The sequence below is a fragment of the Solea senegalensis genome, unplaced genomic scaffold (genome assembly GCF_019176455.1).
Source record: "Solea senegalensis isolate Sse05_10M unplaced genomic scaffold, IFAPA_SoseM_1 scf7180000014589, whole genome shotgun sequence".
In the NCBI taxonomy this organism is placed as follows: Eukaryota; Metazoa; Chordata; class Actinopteri; order Pleuronectiformes; family Soleidae; genus Solea; species Solea senegalensis.
In genome coordinates, this window is record NW_025321082.1 from 35,012 (window position 1) to 51,211 (window position 16,200).

A 16,200-nucleotide genomic window follows, 5' to 3' on the forward strand; every position below is an offset into this window, starting at 1 on the left:
GTTTGGTTTGCTCATTCAGGCTGCTGTAGAAACATAGTGGCACAAAATGGTGGTCCTTGCCTATAGTATATGCAAAAACCAAATAATTTTTATTGTTAACCAGTTGTACACTTACACAATCTCTGCTATTACCTAATTTTGTTACACATCTGACTTTTTGGACTAAACAAAGGCATATTCATGTCCATGTTTCAGATTACTGTGACACTGATAATAAAACCAGATACTTAAATATATATTTTTCCTTGGATGGAAAACCGTTAAAGGCCCCTTGTAATTATAAGACAACAACAACTTTATACCCCCATGGCAATGTGAAATTTCACTCCATCACAATCAGTGATGTCTCTTCCTCTCCGTTACCCCTGATAGTTTTTACGACAGTGATGCCACTAAAAGTCATTAAAGTAATGAACTTGTTTAATTATTTCTCCCATTTAGGAGAAATGATGCCCATTAACAGCTTTCTAAGATTGAGATTGTCCGTGATTTCATTTACTCAATACAGTGTGAGGCTCACAGGCATTTTTCTATTGCTTTTGTTAATGGAAAAGAGGCAGAGAAGCCTAACTAAAAAGAGGTGTGAATAAACCAAATTAACAAGTTTTAAGTGTTGCTGTTTGTGATTGTTTCCTGTCTATGCGTCAACAGTTTGAGGAGGACAGGATCTATCGTCATCTCGAGCCAGCACTAGCTTTCCAGTTGGAACTCAACCGCATGCGTAATTTTGCCTTAACTGCCATCCCGTGTGCCAACCATAAGATGCACCTGTACCTGGGTGCAGCCCGCGTGGAGGTCGGCACAGAGGTTACAGACTATCGGTTCTTTGTGCGAGCCATTATTCGCCACTCTGATCTCGTCACCAAGGTAAGAATACTGTTCAAACGAGGAAAAGAACAAAGACATTTTTAGCTTAATCTTCTTGATAATTTTTCTCCTGTCATTTTAAATGATTTTGATAAAGGGTAAAATAAAATATAAAATAAACATAAATAAAAGGTGTAACAAGTGTATTTTATCCAGTATATGGATCGCAAAAACCTTACTTAAGTTGTTTCTAAACTCAATAATGGCTTTTTGAATAATGTCAACCTCCACTACATATGTGAATAACAATTACATTTCATTTGTGTAACACCAAATCATTTATCTCAGGCACATGGTAAACGATTATAATTATTACAAGTATTAATTATTAATAATAAATGGGAACAAGAACGTGGTTATCTATAGACTGTGTATAAATGTTTCCCATTTCCTCAGTGACGTCGAAGGTAAAATAAGCTTTTACTTAACAATTAATTTATAGTGTTAGTTTAAAACATTTGATACTGAAAATACTTACAGCTACAATTGTCAACACAAGATGTAAATCAACTTTTAAAGTGCTTAATGTGAATCAGTAAAGTTGCACTTAAGTAGATTTCAATCGTTTGGGGGTAAGTGGGTCGTTTGTTTAATAACTTGTCATCTTACTCTTCTGCTTTAATGTTAGGTGACACTGTATCCACCTTACTTGGCTGTTATTCCTTGAGTACAATACCTTTCTTGTACTTAGTTTGTGAGTTTGGTCATTGGAGAATAATGTATAAATGAAATGTCTTTGGAGTTTTTACTGAAATTTGGTGAATCTGTATATGTACTTCTGTCTTTTCTATTTTCTAATGTATTGCTTTTTATTTCCTGGGTTTGTTCTGTTGGTCTAAATGTTCTTTTTTTTCATCGAAATTTGTATATGTTTTGTAGCGAATTTTCTTCCTTTCTTCACTAGGAAGCCTCTTTCGAGTACCTTCACAATGAAGCAGAGCGTTTGCTGCTAGAAGCCATGGATGAGCTGGAGGTGGCTTTCAACAACACAACTGTGCGAACTGACTGTAACCACATCTTCCTGAACTTTGTTCCCACTGTCATCATGGACCCATCAAAGGTTTGTGAAACAATCATGCACATGTATTGCACATCTTTAGAATTTAGCTCACTTTTTATTAATGACTTGATTTTGCTTTAACCCCCCCTTTCTTCAAACTACAGATTGAGGAGTCTGTCCGCTCCATGGTCATGCGTTATGGGAGTCGGCTGTGGAAGCTGCGCGTCCTGCAGGCTGAACTGAAGATTAACATCCGCCTGACCCCAACGGGAAAACAAATCCCCATCCGCCTCTTTCTTACCAATGAATCAGGCTACTACCTCGACATCAGTCTTTACAAGGAGGTCACTGATGCCCGAACGGGACAGGTGGGGCCCAAAGACCGACAGGTGGGGCACTCACTCATCTACCATCTCATCAACATATTGTCCAGTTTCAGGCAGAGGGCTTCAGCTCCATTCTGGACACCTCAGGTCTCAGAATGTATTTTGACTCCTTTTCTTGGTGAACTGAGGTTTAAGTGTAATAATATGAGATACAATAATATGACACAATAGCCAGCAGTGCCGTAAACCAGTTTGTGACACAAATGCTTGAAAATATTGATGCCAATAGGGAACACAAGGAAAAACTGGTTTTAGTCACTTAACAAAATGCTAATCTAATCTTTGCCTGCATAACTCTACAATATCTCAAGAATATTCATCCCGCTAGTTACTGGTTCATTCCGTATACTTCATGACGGGTATAAGAAAAAACGAGGGGGGACCCTTTTCACTCTTGCGCCACACATGCTTTAGGTTTATTTGAAGAAGTAGTGTTGTAGTAATTGCAGAGACAATCAATTTACTTACATTAACAAATACACACTCAGCTGTGCTGCTCCCCCTCTCTCGCTTGACCACTTAAATAATACGAATACACAAAAAACTCAGCTGCGCCGCTCGCTCCCTATTTCTCGCTGGAGCACTCACTCATGCTCATGTATACACAAAATACTGTTGATTGATGGAGGCAGCAGAGGATTAACAAGTCTTGTGTGCTGTGATGTAAAATGATGATTTACTCTGTGGACTTTTGCATCACAAACTTTATTTTGCAGTTGGGCAAATGTGTCTATGTGGTATAAAGTAGCAAATACATTTCTTATATCTGATATCGTAGACTTAAGGCAGGTGTACATTTTATTAGGTTGCCTTTGGTTAAGGGGGTACAATCTGTTTTTCCTTATGTCTTCTCTGGTAGCCAGAGTTTTAAGTGAGAGTGCTATGTGTCAGTACCTCATGCAACCACACCTGAACTATCCCTTTAAGTTTTGGACTGTTTGTCATTTTAAAACCAGTGAAATATAAGATGTTCTGGCTTTAAGATTTGTCGATTTGAGGTAGAGCTCCAGTATGGTGCCTTCGCCTTCTTAGCCTGATGGACAATTAATTTAGTAATATGTTTCTTCTAACAGCTGATCAGGTAAGGCACTTCATCCATCCATCAATAGAATAGAATTGAATAGACTTTATTGTCCCTGTTGGAGATCAATGAAAAATTAGCAGCGTATTAGAAAAAAAGGGCAGCACAACAGAATATACACAGATAATATAATAATAAGTGCTGCAAGCAGCAGCCTATATACAATATAAGGTGCAAAATGCTGAGGTAGAGTAGAGTTAGACCTGCTCTATCCATCCATCCATCCGTCATAATGCATTCTTTAGCACGTGAACATTGAGGAAAAAAAGTCTATCAACTGCCATGCTCAAACACACAAAAAATGATGAATATTAAGGGTGTTACTATCCTAATTTAACACAATTTGGATTAGAAAGGCTTTCCTCAAACACATCACTGTAGCTTTTCAAATTCACTGGCCATACCACATGTGTCAACCTCACTCTTGTTCACTACCTGACTCATTTGTGGATATGTTTTATGCTTTGTATCCATTTTATTTTATAATTGCTGTATATTGGCTCATTTTCAGAGATGACACTTGTCTCTCTAGGGGGTCAATTGGTTTGCGGTGGATGACAGGAAACCACTACAGTCGCACCATTCATCATAGTCATCATCATCATGCACGAACCTCATGATTTTTTTTTACCTCAATCCAAGGTTTTTAATGATGAGAGAATATCTGTGATGTAACTCTGTTACCTTCTTATTTCCAGATCATGTTCCAAGCATATGGAGATAAGCAGGGTCCACTGCATGGCATGCTCATCAACACGCCCTACGTCACCAAGGACCTGCTGCAGTCCAAACGCTTCCAGGCACAGTCTCTGGGCACCACCTATGTCTACGACTTTCCAGAAATGTTCAGACAGGTGACGATAAAAAAAAAAAAACACACAAAAAAAAAGCACTGTGTTTAGCTACTCTTTAAACATTTCTTAATTATTTTATTCTGACCATTTCATTTCTCTTTCCAGGCTCTGAAAAAATTGTGGCACTCAATTCAGGCCTTTGCTGACTTACCCAAATGCCCGTTACCTTCAGAGCTGCTCACCTTTACAGAGCTGGTTCTGGATGCCCAGGGTCAGCTGGTGCAGATGAACCGACTGCCAGGAGGCAACGAGGTTATTTCATTTCATTACTTTGCCATTTACTTTCACTTTTTTCTCTATCGATCCACATTCCCTTTAAAAGGTGCAATTTCCTCTGGGTCTCTGCTTTCTGAAGCTGTGTTCTTTAATACTTTATTTTAAATTGATTACCTTAATGCACATAGAAAGTACACTGAGAATGTGTTCAGAATGGTGAAATACTGCTGTATTGTATGTAAGACATATTTCTTTCAACCTCACAGTTTATATTTTAACCCTAAAGTCGATGAAAGAAACACAGATATCACCATTGACAGATTAATGTACAGTTGATGGAGATATTCAATGATTCTTGACTAAAAGTGTTTCTGTTTTGTCTGTCCAGATCGGTATGGTGGCTTGGCGGATGACCTTGCGAACTCCGGAGTATCCAGCGGGACGTGAGATCATCGTCATAAGTAATGACATCACGCACAAGATTGGCTCATTTGGACCTCAGGAGGACGTGCTGTTCCTGCGAGCATCTGAGATGGCCCGGGAGAGCGGCATCCCACGAATCTACATCGCAGCTAACAGCGGCGCACGCATTGGGCTGGCTGAGGAAATAAGACACATGTTCCATGTGGCCTGGCAAGACCCAACGGACCCATATAAGGTCTGTGAGTCTTAGCTCACTGTCTGTCTGTCTGTCTCTCTGTGTGTCTGTATGTCTATCTCTCATTTGTGTTTTTTTTCCTCTCTCTGCATCTGGATCATTGTCTGTCATAACTAAGCAGTCATCATTTTTTTCCTCCCTGTAGGGTTTCAAGTATCTCTACCTCACACCTCAGGATTACAAGAAGGTTTCAGCCCTGAACTCTGTGCATTGCGAACACGTGGAGGATGAGGGAGAATCCAGGTACATCCTTTTTCATTACGTATGAACACACTTGACTTTGTTTGTGAGGAAATGGATGAGCCAAGTGTGCGTGACTCCGCAGATTAAGAAGTCCACGCGAATGCGAAGGAGTGCAATCACAGAGGCACAGCTTGTGGAAAGGTCACGTGTGGCTCAGGGTGAATACAGTTTAAGTGTTGTTCTGCAGGTACAAGATCACCGACATCATTGGGAAGGATGAAGGGCTTGGTGTGGAGAATCTGAAAGGCTCTGGAATGATTGCCGGGGAATCCTCTCTGGCTTACGAGGAAATCATCACTATGAACCTGGTAAGACTGAAGTGGACACGCTTTTGTTCGGAAAACACATCCAGGCATGTAGCTCCTCCTCAGTCCTGAGCTGTACACATCATTATAACAAACACTTCTTAAATTTACATGAGGACATTTACAACAGGCTGTCACTTTTTTCAAAATGAAGTTTTAATAAATTTGACTTGACTAGCTATTTCTTCTTAGATATTTGAACAAAACAACATAACAGCACTGTGTTATTTTTCTGCCAAGAGGGCATTGAAAATGGATCCAAGGTCAAACTAGATATATTGATATATCATGATATGAGAAGATATGATTTTTGTATATTGCCATATCATGATAAGGTTTTTTTTTCTGGTTTTAAAGGCTGTTGCATTAATAATAATCATATATATCATGTTGAATACAATTGTGAAATACATTTAATATAATATAAATTAAATACTATATACTGTATATTGATTGATCACTTAATCCTTCTAGAAATAAAAGCTTAATTATTTCTTTGACATACTAGAGTTTAACCATATTTATAGGTAATTTCATTCTTTCTAACACATACATATCTTTCATTTAATATGAAAAAGCAAAAGAAGAAACAGCAGGTACTACTTAGCAGTTAATACAGATCATAAACAGTAGATATTTTATTTGATATACTGCAAACTCTCAAAATTACATTTTTCATGACTGCTTTTGTAAGCCTTTTTGAGGTAATCCCCACAATGGTTATAATAGTTTGGGATTTTTCATTAGTTTTACTTTTTATTTACATTTGACTTTTTGTTTTTAAAATTAGTTGGTATTAATTAGTTTTTACAGTGAGCTAGTTTTTATTTTTGTAAATGCTTAGTTTTAGTTAGTTTCTGTTTTTTTTTGTAATATGGAGTATTTTTCTGGTCCAAGATTCAAATATATTATGTATTGTGTCTTAAATACTCAGCAACATATGTCATAAAAAAATGTATTTGGACAGATGAACAACCAAGAAAGTAGACTGAAGTGCAAAATGTGCATAATACTGCTGAGGTTGGATGCAGTTAGTGTGCCAGGTAAATAATAGCCAACAGACTAAACACACACAGGAACATAGCACATAAAGAGGCTGTCTTAAATACAACCTTTAAATAAATATAATATAACAAATTCTACAAATAAAATAAAAGTTCATATGGATGTTCAATCTTTGGATAAAAAAACCACAGCCCTAATAAATAAACATTATTGTCTTGAAGGTCACATGTCGAGCCATAGGAATCGGGGCCTATCTGGTGAGGCTGGGACAGCGAACCATCCAAGTGGACAACTCTCATATTATTCTTACGGGAGCTGGAGCGCTCAACAAGGTAAAATGATTTCCATGTGATATTTAATATAAATGTGTATTTTAGTTCAATGTTTTGAATTGAATACAGTGCTGAGTGCACAGTGAATCACTGAGTGAGCACCAAATTAATAATCTCTCCAGTTCAATAATGAGGAATGCATGATACATTAGTTGGCTAGTTGGCTAAAATGTGTTGCTAATATGTGACACTATGTATATGTATATGTGTGTATATATATATATAACATCTCTCACATCTCTCTTTACAAAGCATTTATATGATATGTAGGATGTTGGATTTCATTTCCCAATATCCGATTTTAAACCAGCTTCCAGTTTTTCTTTTTTAATATTTAAACAAGAGAACACCTCGGTGCAGTGGCTAGAATTGTTGCCTCACAGCAAATAGAGTCACAGGTCTGGATCCCGGTTCGACAGAGGGCCCCATATGAGTGGAGTTTTATTTTCAAATTAGGAATCCGTGTTGCTTTTGGTACGTGTTACAACTCACTGATCAGGCCTTCTCCTGCCTCCATCTCTCATGCTAGGATTGCTGTTTCCGATCCCAGCGACATGCCCCGTCTGCCACTCATGGTGGAATAATTGAAAGCGAACCATGAAGATGTATTTGCATAGAAATAGAGTGACATGCCGGAGGCGGCAATGCAGGACACCCATATCATTTGTTTTTAATCAAAATGAAGTTTTGCTGAGGCAAATTGTTTTCTGAATTCAGCTGATGTGTGAGAGAGTGAGAGTGTATATGCACACTTCACGCTTCACCCCCTGCTTGCTTTCCATTCTCTGTCCTTGTCAGTGATTTAAAATGACTCCATTTCCAATTAGATGACAGATTGCAACAGGACAAATCATGTAAATGGCCCAATAATGGCATTTCTATTCACTGGAATCTCAACTGTTTTTATATGGCCCCACTGTTAGGCTGTATTTGTGTGATTACACTCGTAGCGAATGCTAATGTCTACATGGTACTGTAGGTGATTTGTTGTGGTACAGTGTTTAAATCCTGTCAGTGTTTATTTCAAAAATAGTACAAATTTCACAGGCACAAACTGGAAAAGTCACTTTTGCTTTGATGGCTATTAACTGAATCTTAATAGAGAGTAGGAAGCTGCCACCCAGAGATCATTTCATTATCCGCTGAAAGCTCTCATTTTCTTCACAGGGAGTGGATAGTAACTACAAGAGCAAATACCCCAGTGGGCTGTAACATCCAGTTGGCCTCTAGTTTTCTTCCTCCCAGTCTTCTCCCTCTGTCCCTCCTCCCATGCCATCCCTTGGTCTTCTCTCCACTGTAGAATCTTAATGAAGCTTGCGATGAGCTGAAGGCACTGGGGTTTTGTGTATGTCAAGGTGATTGCAATGTTTCTCAGGCCTGCAGGCTCTCCTGACAGCTTTAGTAGAGTGCCCTAGATTTGTAGCCAGATACATAACCATTAATGGTAATAAAGAAAGTAAATGATGGCTGAAAAGGTGAGTGCTGAGGCTAGGGTCTGAGCCTCTGTCTGATTTTTATGGGGCCATGTCAGGGCTGTGCCACCTGTTCTAAGCCACTTATGAAAATAGGGCGGGCTGGTGAGAGGTTTTATGGTGTTAGGTTGGCAGTTTTAAGGGTGAAAAGGACATGCACCTTCAATGCCACTGTTGGAGCTGCGGCAGACGGGATCACTGGAAAAATACATTAACAGTAAATAAAAAATATATTGACAAATGCCCTCGTATGGACAAGTGGACAATCACCTGACAGACCGGAGAGCTCTTGCTTTGTCGTGGTGCATCACTGCCCTCTTGGTTGCCATATGAGCAGGTTTAATCCAAAGTTAAATGATAATCGATATGATCATTTCTAATCCACATCTTTTTCCTTTTTCCATCTGCAGGTGCTGGGCAGAGAAGTGTACACATCCAACAACCAGCTGGGTGGAATTCAGATCATGCACAACAATGGCGTGACCCATTCCACTGTTTGTGACGACTTTGAGGGAGTCTTCAATCTTCTGCAGTGGCTCTCCTACATGCCTAAGGTAATGAAGAAGCAGTTTTAAACCAGAAGCTGCATCATGAATTTGTGCCTTTGGAGACTAATGTTAAGAGCTATGTTTATTTTATTTTTTTTAAAGTGTAAATCCAGTCCAGTGCCCATTCTCAGTGCCAAAGATCCCATAGATCGGTCAGTAGATTTTGTTCCTACAAAGGCTCCATATGATCCTCGCTGGATTTTGGCGGGACGCCCCAGTCAGTGTGAGTAACAAGTGTTTTATCAGTTCATCACTATTTTCAAACCCAAAGTTGTTGATGTTTGAGGATAATTAAACCAAGTAACTTTGAAATTTCTGCTTGGGCCCTGTGAAACAACCTCTTTTTTGCAGTCTTATGTACAAGTCCTTCTCTACTCTAATCTTCCTATAAATGCAGGGAACACATGTCTCTCTGTTAATCACATAACTATCCAATCCAGTGGCTTGACAGGCTTCAAACTTGGCTGGTGACATACTATGGGAACTGAGATTTAGAACAAAAGGAAACTGGATTAGAGTCCAGAATGCTTAAGAAACAGGGAAAGAATAAGGATTTGAACAGTTGAACAGATTTTAAAATGTGATTGGGGACCCTCAACTGTGGAGGGCAACATTGCACCTATTAGTCAACAACCTGCCAGAGATTACTGGTAGCAGAAGAAGACTGACTTGGGGAACCAGTGTGTGCAGTGCCAACTTTGACGTTGTTTGGATAAGAAACGCTAGAGATATCATTATAAAATGTAACTGTAGCGATGATTTATGCATTATGTTTTGTGCTACATCAAATCAAATATATTGGTATAGCCCAAGTCACATTCTGCCTCAGCGGGCTTTCTGCACATGAAGCATAATCCTCTGTCCTTTAGACCCTTGGTTTCGGTAAGAAACAACTCTCCAAAAAACCCTTTCAACGGGGACAAAATTGGAATAAATCTCAGGAAGAGTGTCAGAGGGGACAGACAACATACATGCATATTTTCAAATAAAGTGATTGAGTAATAATCATAATACTTATATTGAATGGTGTGGTGTTTCATGCTACGAACAGTGTAGCAACATGTATAAGGTTAAAAAATTAAACACAACTGTTTATAAGACTGATTTTCTGTGAAACGCATGTGACAGAAGTGGTGGTAAAGTTAAAAGTAGCAGTGTTTACATCATGGCAGCCATTTTGGAATCCCATTTTGTGGTTGGTGAGGTAGCTCCTCACCAAGTTCAGGGGTCGTGTGAGGAACCTTGGAAATTCTGTATTCCAACAAAGGAAAGGAAAGGAAAGCTTCTTAATTGTCATTATACAACAACTGGTATTGCACAACGAAATGTCGAGATCAGATGGAGGGTTGATCAGTGTAACTAAACATTCTAACATGTTTTGATGGTGGGAGGAAACCGGAGGGCCGGGGGAAACCCACGCAGACAACAAATGGAACGCACCATAAGTATGAAATTATGGTTGTTAGTGATGCTGGCAGAAGTAGTTATTCTATATACGATTTTATTATTGCCTAGGTAGAATCAAGATAGGACCAAGAATGGCTTGAAGTGTGTTTGATACTGCAGGTCAGGACTGAACAGGTTCAACATGAGTGTAATTACAGTTGTGGACAGCAACAAGAATGGGAGACTGAGTGGGAGGTTAGTCAACGTCTCTGGTGGTGATGAGTGGCGAGGTTTAATTGAATGGTAACCTCCCGGGCTGAGACTGGCCATGTTTCTCAGGGTGTACAGGCAGTAAAAGAGCTGAGCAAGCCTCCTTATACAGTCATCCATCATGGTTGCTGCCAAGATTACAGATTCAGAGCAAAAAATAAATAAACAACCTCTGACTGCAGGCAGCATTTATTTATTTATATTTTTGTATTTTTTTTTTTCAAGAAATATGGAAGGCATTTTTCTGAAAGCTGATGTAGCTGCATTTCCTACTGGCAGTAACTGACTCTACATTATTCTGTTCCTCTCCTCTCTTTATTCTCTGTATATAAAGCTCCTAAGGGTTCCTGGCAGAGTGGTTTCTTTGACCAGGGCTCTTTCATGGAGATCATGCAGCCATGGGCTCAGAGTGTGGTGGTAGGCAGAGCCAGGTATGAGTTCCAACATCACATGATTGCTCCCAAAAAAAGTAATCAGTATCCATTACAGACAGTGAAGGTATTGTTTTGTTTAGCCATCAGTGCTAAAAGGCCTCTCTCCACAGACTGGGTGGGATACCTACTGGAGTGGTTGCTGTAGAAACCAGGTCAGTGGAGCTGTCAATCCCAGCTGACCCTGCCAATTTGGACTCAGAAGCTAAGGTGAGGGGAACCTGCTATGCGTTTAATTGTTGCACAGGTATTTGATCATGTACAGGCACTGATGCTAATCTTCTGATGTGTGTGCTTAGGTCATCCAGCAGGCAGGACAAGTGTGGTTCCCGGACTCTGCTTTCAAAACAGCACAGGCTATTAAGGACATGAACCGTGAAGGCCTGCCTCTCATGGTGTTTGCCAACTGGAGGGGCTTTTCTGGAGGCATGAAAGGTACCCCTCTTTCATAATTCTTACCCCGTTTCGAGTGATGTCTGTGAACTTCCAAATTCAAAAACCTACACGGCAGCCATCAAATTGCAAATGTCAAGGCTTCGAAAATGCGAGTTCATTTTGTAACCACAAGACTACATCCATTTTTATAGACAGTCTATAATGTAAATGCTAATCTGTCCCCATGACACATAAAAGACCGCCTCCTCAGCTGACAACCTCTGCCTTACTTTCAGTCCTAGCGAACTGAAAGTGTTTATACACTTTTCACTGATAAGTTCATTTACCACCAAAACATTAACTGATAACTGATCGACATGATTTTTTTAAAATTCAAATCTAATTTCATTGTACAGCAGCATATTGTAGTTAATTAGCTTCTCTGCTCTTTTTTTCTCTCTTTCTTTACCTGTCACACACACACACACACACATCTGTACACTCATTTAAATCCTCATCTGGTCTTTGCAAACAGAAATTGCTTCCTTGTATTTGTATACAGCTCAGATGAAGGAAGATCCGATTGCATGTGGTCGTGGGAGATGCATTCAGGACGCGTTGTATTGCCACATGTGAACATGTCTCTGCAAGGATGTTAATCCCTGATCTCTTTTCCATATCTCATTTGAAAATGTTTCTTCTCAGATATGTATGACCAGGTGTTGAAGTTTGGGGCCTGCATTGTGGATGGGCTGAGGGAATACAAGCAGCCGGTGCTGGTTTATATTCCTCCACAGGCTGAACTTAGGGGAGGCTCCTGGGTGGTCATAGATCCCACCATCAACCCTCGTCACATGGAGATGTACGCTGACAAGGATAGCCGGTGAGTTGGATTTTAAAAAAAGATTACAGATTAAGATCACTATGAATTCGCTCACTGAAATCCCACTCATCTGCAGAGGTGGAGTGTTGGAGCCTGAAGGAACAGTGGAGATTAAGTTTAGGAGGAAGGACTTGGTGAAGACCATGAGAAGAGTGGATCCGGTTTACATGAGCTTGGCTGAAAAACTGGGTGAGTCCTCCAGTTGTAATTAATGTCCCCCTCCACCCACCTTCTCCCTGCCATCTTGCTTTTAGTCGGCCTCCATCGGTGGGGAGCATGTGTGAGTTCACTGTTGTCCTTTATTTGGTGTTGATTGTATCATCTTCAGTGCAGTCCCTCGGGATATGTGTCAATCACAGCTTGCTCAGATCAATCACCAGCTCTCCTGTCACTCCTGAGCAGGCTATTGATTTTACTTGTGGCTCCGAGGAACTTTGGTCCGATGCAGAACGGGGGGGGTTTGGTGCTGTGGGCAAAAGTGGTGGAATGGGGGTTAACTGTGGAGAGCTTGCAGATTGGAATTGACAAAAATCAGTCTTCAGTGACAGCTATGCTGTCAGCAGTAGTTAGTTCACAGTTTCATGTGCAATTTAAATTTGCAGTTACTGTAAATGACAGTATTTGGTAGATGTTTTGTTGTTTTTAATGTGATTAAAGGCCGTGTTTGCCAAAGTCTTTTATTAGGGACCCACTTTTTAAAGATGACAAACCATTGCGATATAATATAAATTGTGATCACATTTGTGGGTAAGTGGGTATCAATACTAGGGCTACAACTATTAATCTATTACTCGATTAATCATATACTGAATAATCGTTGATGTATCAGTTTGAATGGTTTTTATGATTGAAACAAGTTATTTCTTTTCTTTTTTTAGTTTCTTGATAGTGAATATTTTCTGGATAATTTGCTTTAGATAACCAAAAAAAGCACTAGGATCACCGTGTAATATTTCTTATATTTGTCACCTCCGATTAATACAATATTATGTTGTATTATACAATAATAAACCAGACAATTTCCAATAAATAAATATACATATTTACAAATAATGTTTTGCTGATGTTATTAAAACCATATACACATATTAAACACTTTATATATGAGACCAAATAAATGTATTTAGGTAGAGTTAACAGAGTTTATTGACATAGTGCTTCTTTTTTTTTTCTTGTTGATGTGGTATGGTAGGTGGGCTAGTCTGCATTTAACTATTGTATCCCTGTCCAGTGCACACAAGGAGAGTATAGCATTTTGGGTGCATCCGGTACAGTATTCAGTCTTTGTTATTAGCGAAAACAGAAAATCACACTTTGCACTTTTATTATTGTATCATTATTTTGCCGCACACAATCTTGTACGACCCAGTCTTACTGATATTGTTAAGGTCTTATTTTGAAATTCCCACTAGGAACCCCTGAGCTGAGCCCCCCTGATCGCAAAGAACTAGAGACCAAGCTGAAGGAACGTGAAGAGTTCCTTCAGCCCATCTACCACCAGGTGGCTGTACAGTTTGCTGACCTTCATGACACCCCAGGTCGCATGCAAGAGAAAGGTGTTATCACGGTGAGAACTTCATTTTGAAAATACTGTCTTGTGTGTATGTATTACTACAGTAAAAATGTGGGTAGGTTTGTAACGTCATGCTATTTTATTACAAATCGCAATAAAACACACTCACAATAGTTTTATTATGTTTTAATTCCATTATTGAGATTATCATGAGCTTGGAAAATAGTTAATATTTCACATGAGTGTCTAGCTTGCCATTATACAGACCTAGTGATTGCCACAAAGGGAAGTGTATATATATTTTTTTTTCATAATGATTTTATTTATGTTTGTTTAAAATGTTTACTAAAATTAATGTATCCTATCTGTTATGCAAAAAATGTTTCCTACCAAAATCTAAGGTAAATTGATTTCAGTGTTTTTTTAATATTGCCAATAGTGTGAATTGTGTAAGTCATTTTTTAAAATTTGCCTCCTGCCTAAGTGTGTGGTATGTGAATAACCTGGAGTGCCTAGAGGGTAGTATCAGTCTTGCTGCTGCTGCACCTGCCTAGTGAATAATGTTTGGTCTTGCTGTGCTGCTGAGACTTGTCCTCATAATTATCTCCTGATGACCCTGGTCCATCACCTTAGCAACCACAGAGCAGCCTCAGGCAGGCCCCATCCCATTCTGTACCTCGGCAGTCCCATATTTCACACGCACACACACATACACATACACACACTTTGCTCACATGACCAGAAGCATGTTTCACAGATGAACGGCAGATTATTATTTTTGCACACAATATGGATTCAAAGAATTTCTAAGCATGTTGGTCTATATGTTCCACATCATGTGATCTCCCATCGACTGTGATATATGCATCAATTTATTTCACCTTTATGGATTTTTATCTGACTGGAAACTTGTCTTTGTGAACTGCTCCCTCTTGCACACCTAAGTCAATAGAAAAAAAGCAGCAATTTTACATCATGGCACACAGGAGGTGTCAATTTATGGCTGCCTCCATCCATAATTTAAAATGTATTTCATTATAATTATTGTTTTTTTTTTGGTGTTTTTAATCCTTTATTTGGATCTAGTGTAGGACACAAATTCACCAAATGAGGCAGCAGTGTTCTCAGAGGCTAAAAAAAAATACCTCACAAAAACACTAAAAAAACACAACTTAGTATCTTAAATGGTCTAGTTTCTGTGATATTCCTAATCCCTTCCACACATACTTGTGAAACTGTCTCTAGTGTTTGGGTAAAGAAGAAGCTAATCAAGGTATTTCACAAAAAGTTGTCAATATAACATTCACACCATATATGAAGAAATTTAACGCCACCAAAAACTTGAATGATTTGTAGCTCTAAGTAAGTCGCTGCTCATCTTCTGCCTTGCTCAGGATATCCTGGAATGGCAAACGTCCCGCCACTTCTTCTACTGGCGTCTGCGGCGTCTGCTGTTGGAGGAGACGGTGAAGAGGAAGATCCAAGCTGCCAACGCCGAGCTGACAGACGGTCAGATCCAAGCTATGCTGCGCCGCTGGTTTGTGGAGGCCGAGGGAGCCGTCAAGGTAAAACCCACCGCACAAGTGTATGGTTTGTTCAGGAAAACATAATTAGTATCCTATCAGTTTAGCATGTGGTTGAAGTTAAACTTGACTATTCTCTGCATGTACTGTTGCAATAAGTTATTTGTGAAACAAACTGCTCTTGTGAGATTCAAAAAGGATCAAATAGCATAACATTACTTAAAACATTTTAAGTTTTCTTAAAACAAGAGACAAAATGTGAAGAAAACTGTAGAAAAAAGTGCAGTATCATTTATTTTCATTGTGATGACTATTAAATAAATAAATAAATAAATAAATAAATAAAATAAAAATAAATAGTTGTATATTACACTGTGTATATAAAATTTGATATTAAATGTGATATATCTCGTTACAAAAAATATTTTATATTTCTGGTAATGCCAATTGAAATTATTATATTGATTTTATCTATTATCTTAGGTATGTGCCTTGACATGAGTCTAACTGTGGTATGATTGTTTAAGGATGTATGGAGGATAGTGTATAGATGCATGAGCTGTGGGATAATATAAGGCTAAAAAAATGTATTATGACAAAAAAATAAGATTAGAACCCAGTTAATTGTGTATTTAAACATCTGTATCTGCAGAAAACACAAGATGTTTCACAAATCCAAGGTTATATGTGCTATAGTATATCTGAGCTTCTGTTTGCAAGATGCTTTCGCTGTCCCAGGTTTGCCTTCTCTACTGTGTTGTTCAGATCGTTCTGTAGACGTTCAAAAGGATTAAGATCAGGACTGATAGGTGATCATTTTAGAATAGTCCTGTGTTTTTATTACCTGTTCTT

General features: G+C 38.9%; 1 protein-coding gene across 6 annotated transcripts in view; it reads left to right on the top strand.

The window, feature by feature from the left end:
- Positions 1-16,200, top strand: part of acaca (acetyl-CoA carboxylase alpha) — a 46,074-nt gene that overhangs the window by 24,800 nt on the left and 5,074 nt on the right. For all 6 annotated transcript variants that reach the window (XM_044016538.1, XM_044016539.1, XM_044016540.1 and 3 more), the window contains 18 exons: positions 652-867; positions 1,772-1,927; positions 2,032-2,256; positions 4,033-4,188; positions 4,294-4,440; positions 4,793-5,062; positions 5,208-5,305; positions 5,493-5,613; positions 6,837-6,947; positions 8,830-8,973; positions 9,070-9,190; positions 10,958-11,054; positions 11,168-11,264; positions 11,354-11,489; positions 12,135-12,312; positions 12,389-12,501; positions 13,725-13,879; positions 15,220-15,390. In XM_044016538.1, coding sequence (XP_043872473.1) covers positions 652-867; positions 1,772-1,927; positions 2,032-2,256; positions 4,033-4,188; positions 4,294-4,440; positions 4,793-5,062; positions 5,208-5,305; positions 5,493-5,613; positions 6,837-6,947; positions 8,830-8,973; positions 9,070-9,190; positions 10,958-11,054; positions 11,168-11,264; positions 11,354-11,489; positions 12,135-12,312; positions 12,389-12,501; positions 13,725-13,879; positions 15,220-15,390 — 2,712 coding nt within the window. The remainder of the gene's footprint in view (positions 1-651; positions 868-1,771; positions 1,928-2,031; positions 2,257-4,032; positions 4,189-4,293; positions 4,441-4,792; positions 5,063-5,207; positions 5,306-5,492; positions 5,614-6,836; positions 6,948-8,829; positions 8,974-9,069; positions 9,191-10,957; positions 11,055-11,167; positions 11,265-11,353; positions 11,490-12,134; positions 12,313-12,388; positions 12,502-13,724; positions 13,880-15,219; positions 15,391-16,200) is intronic.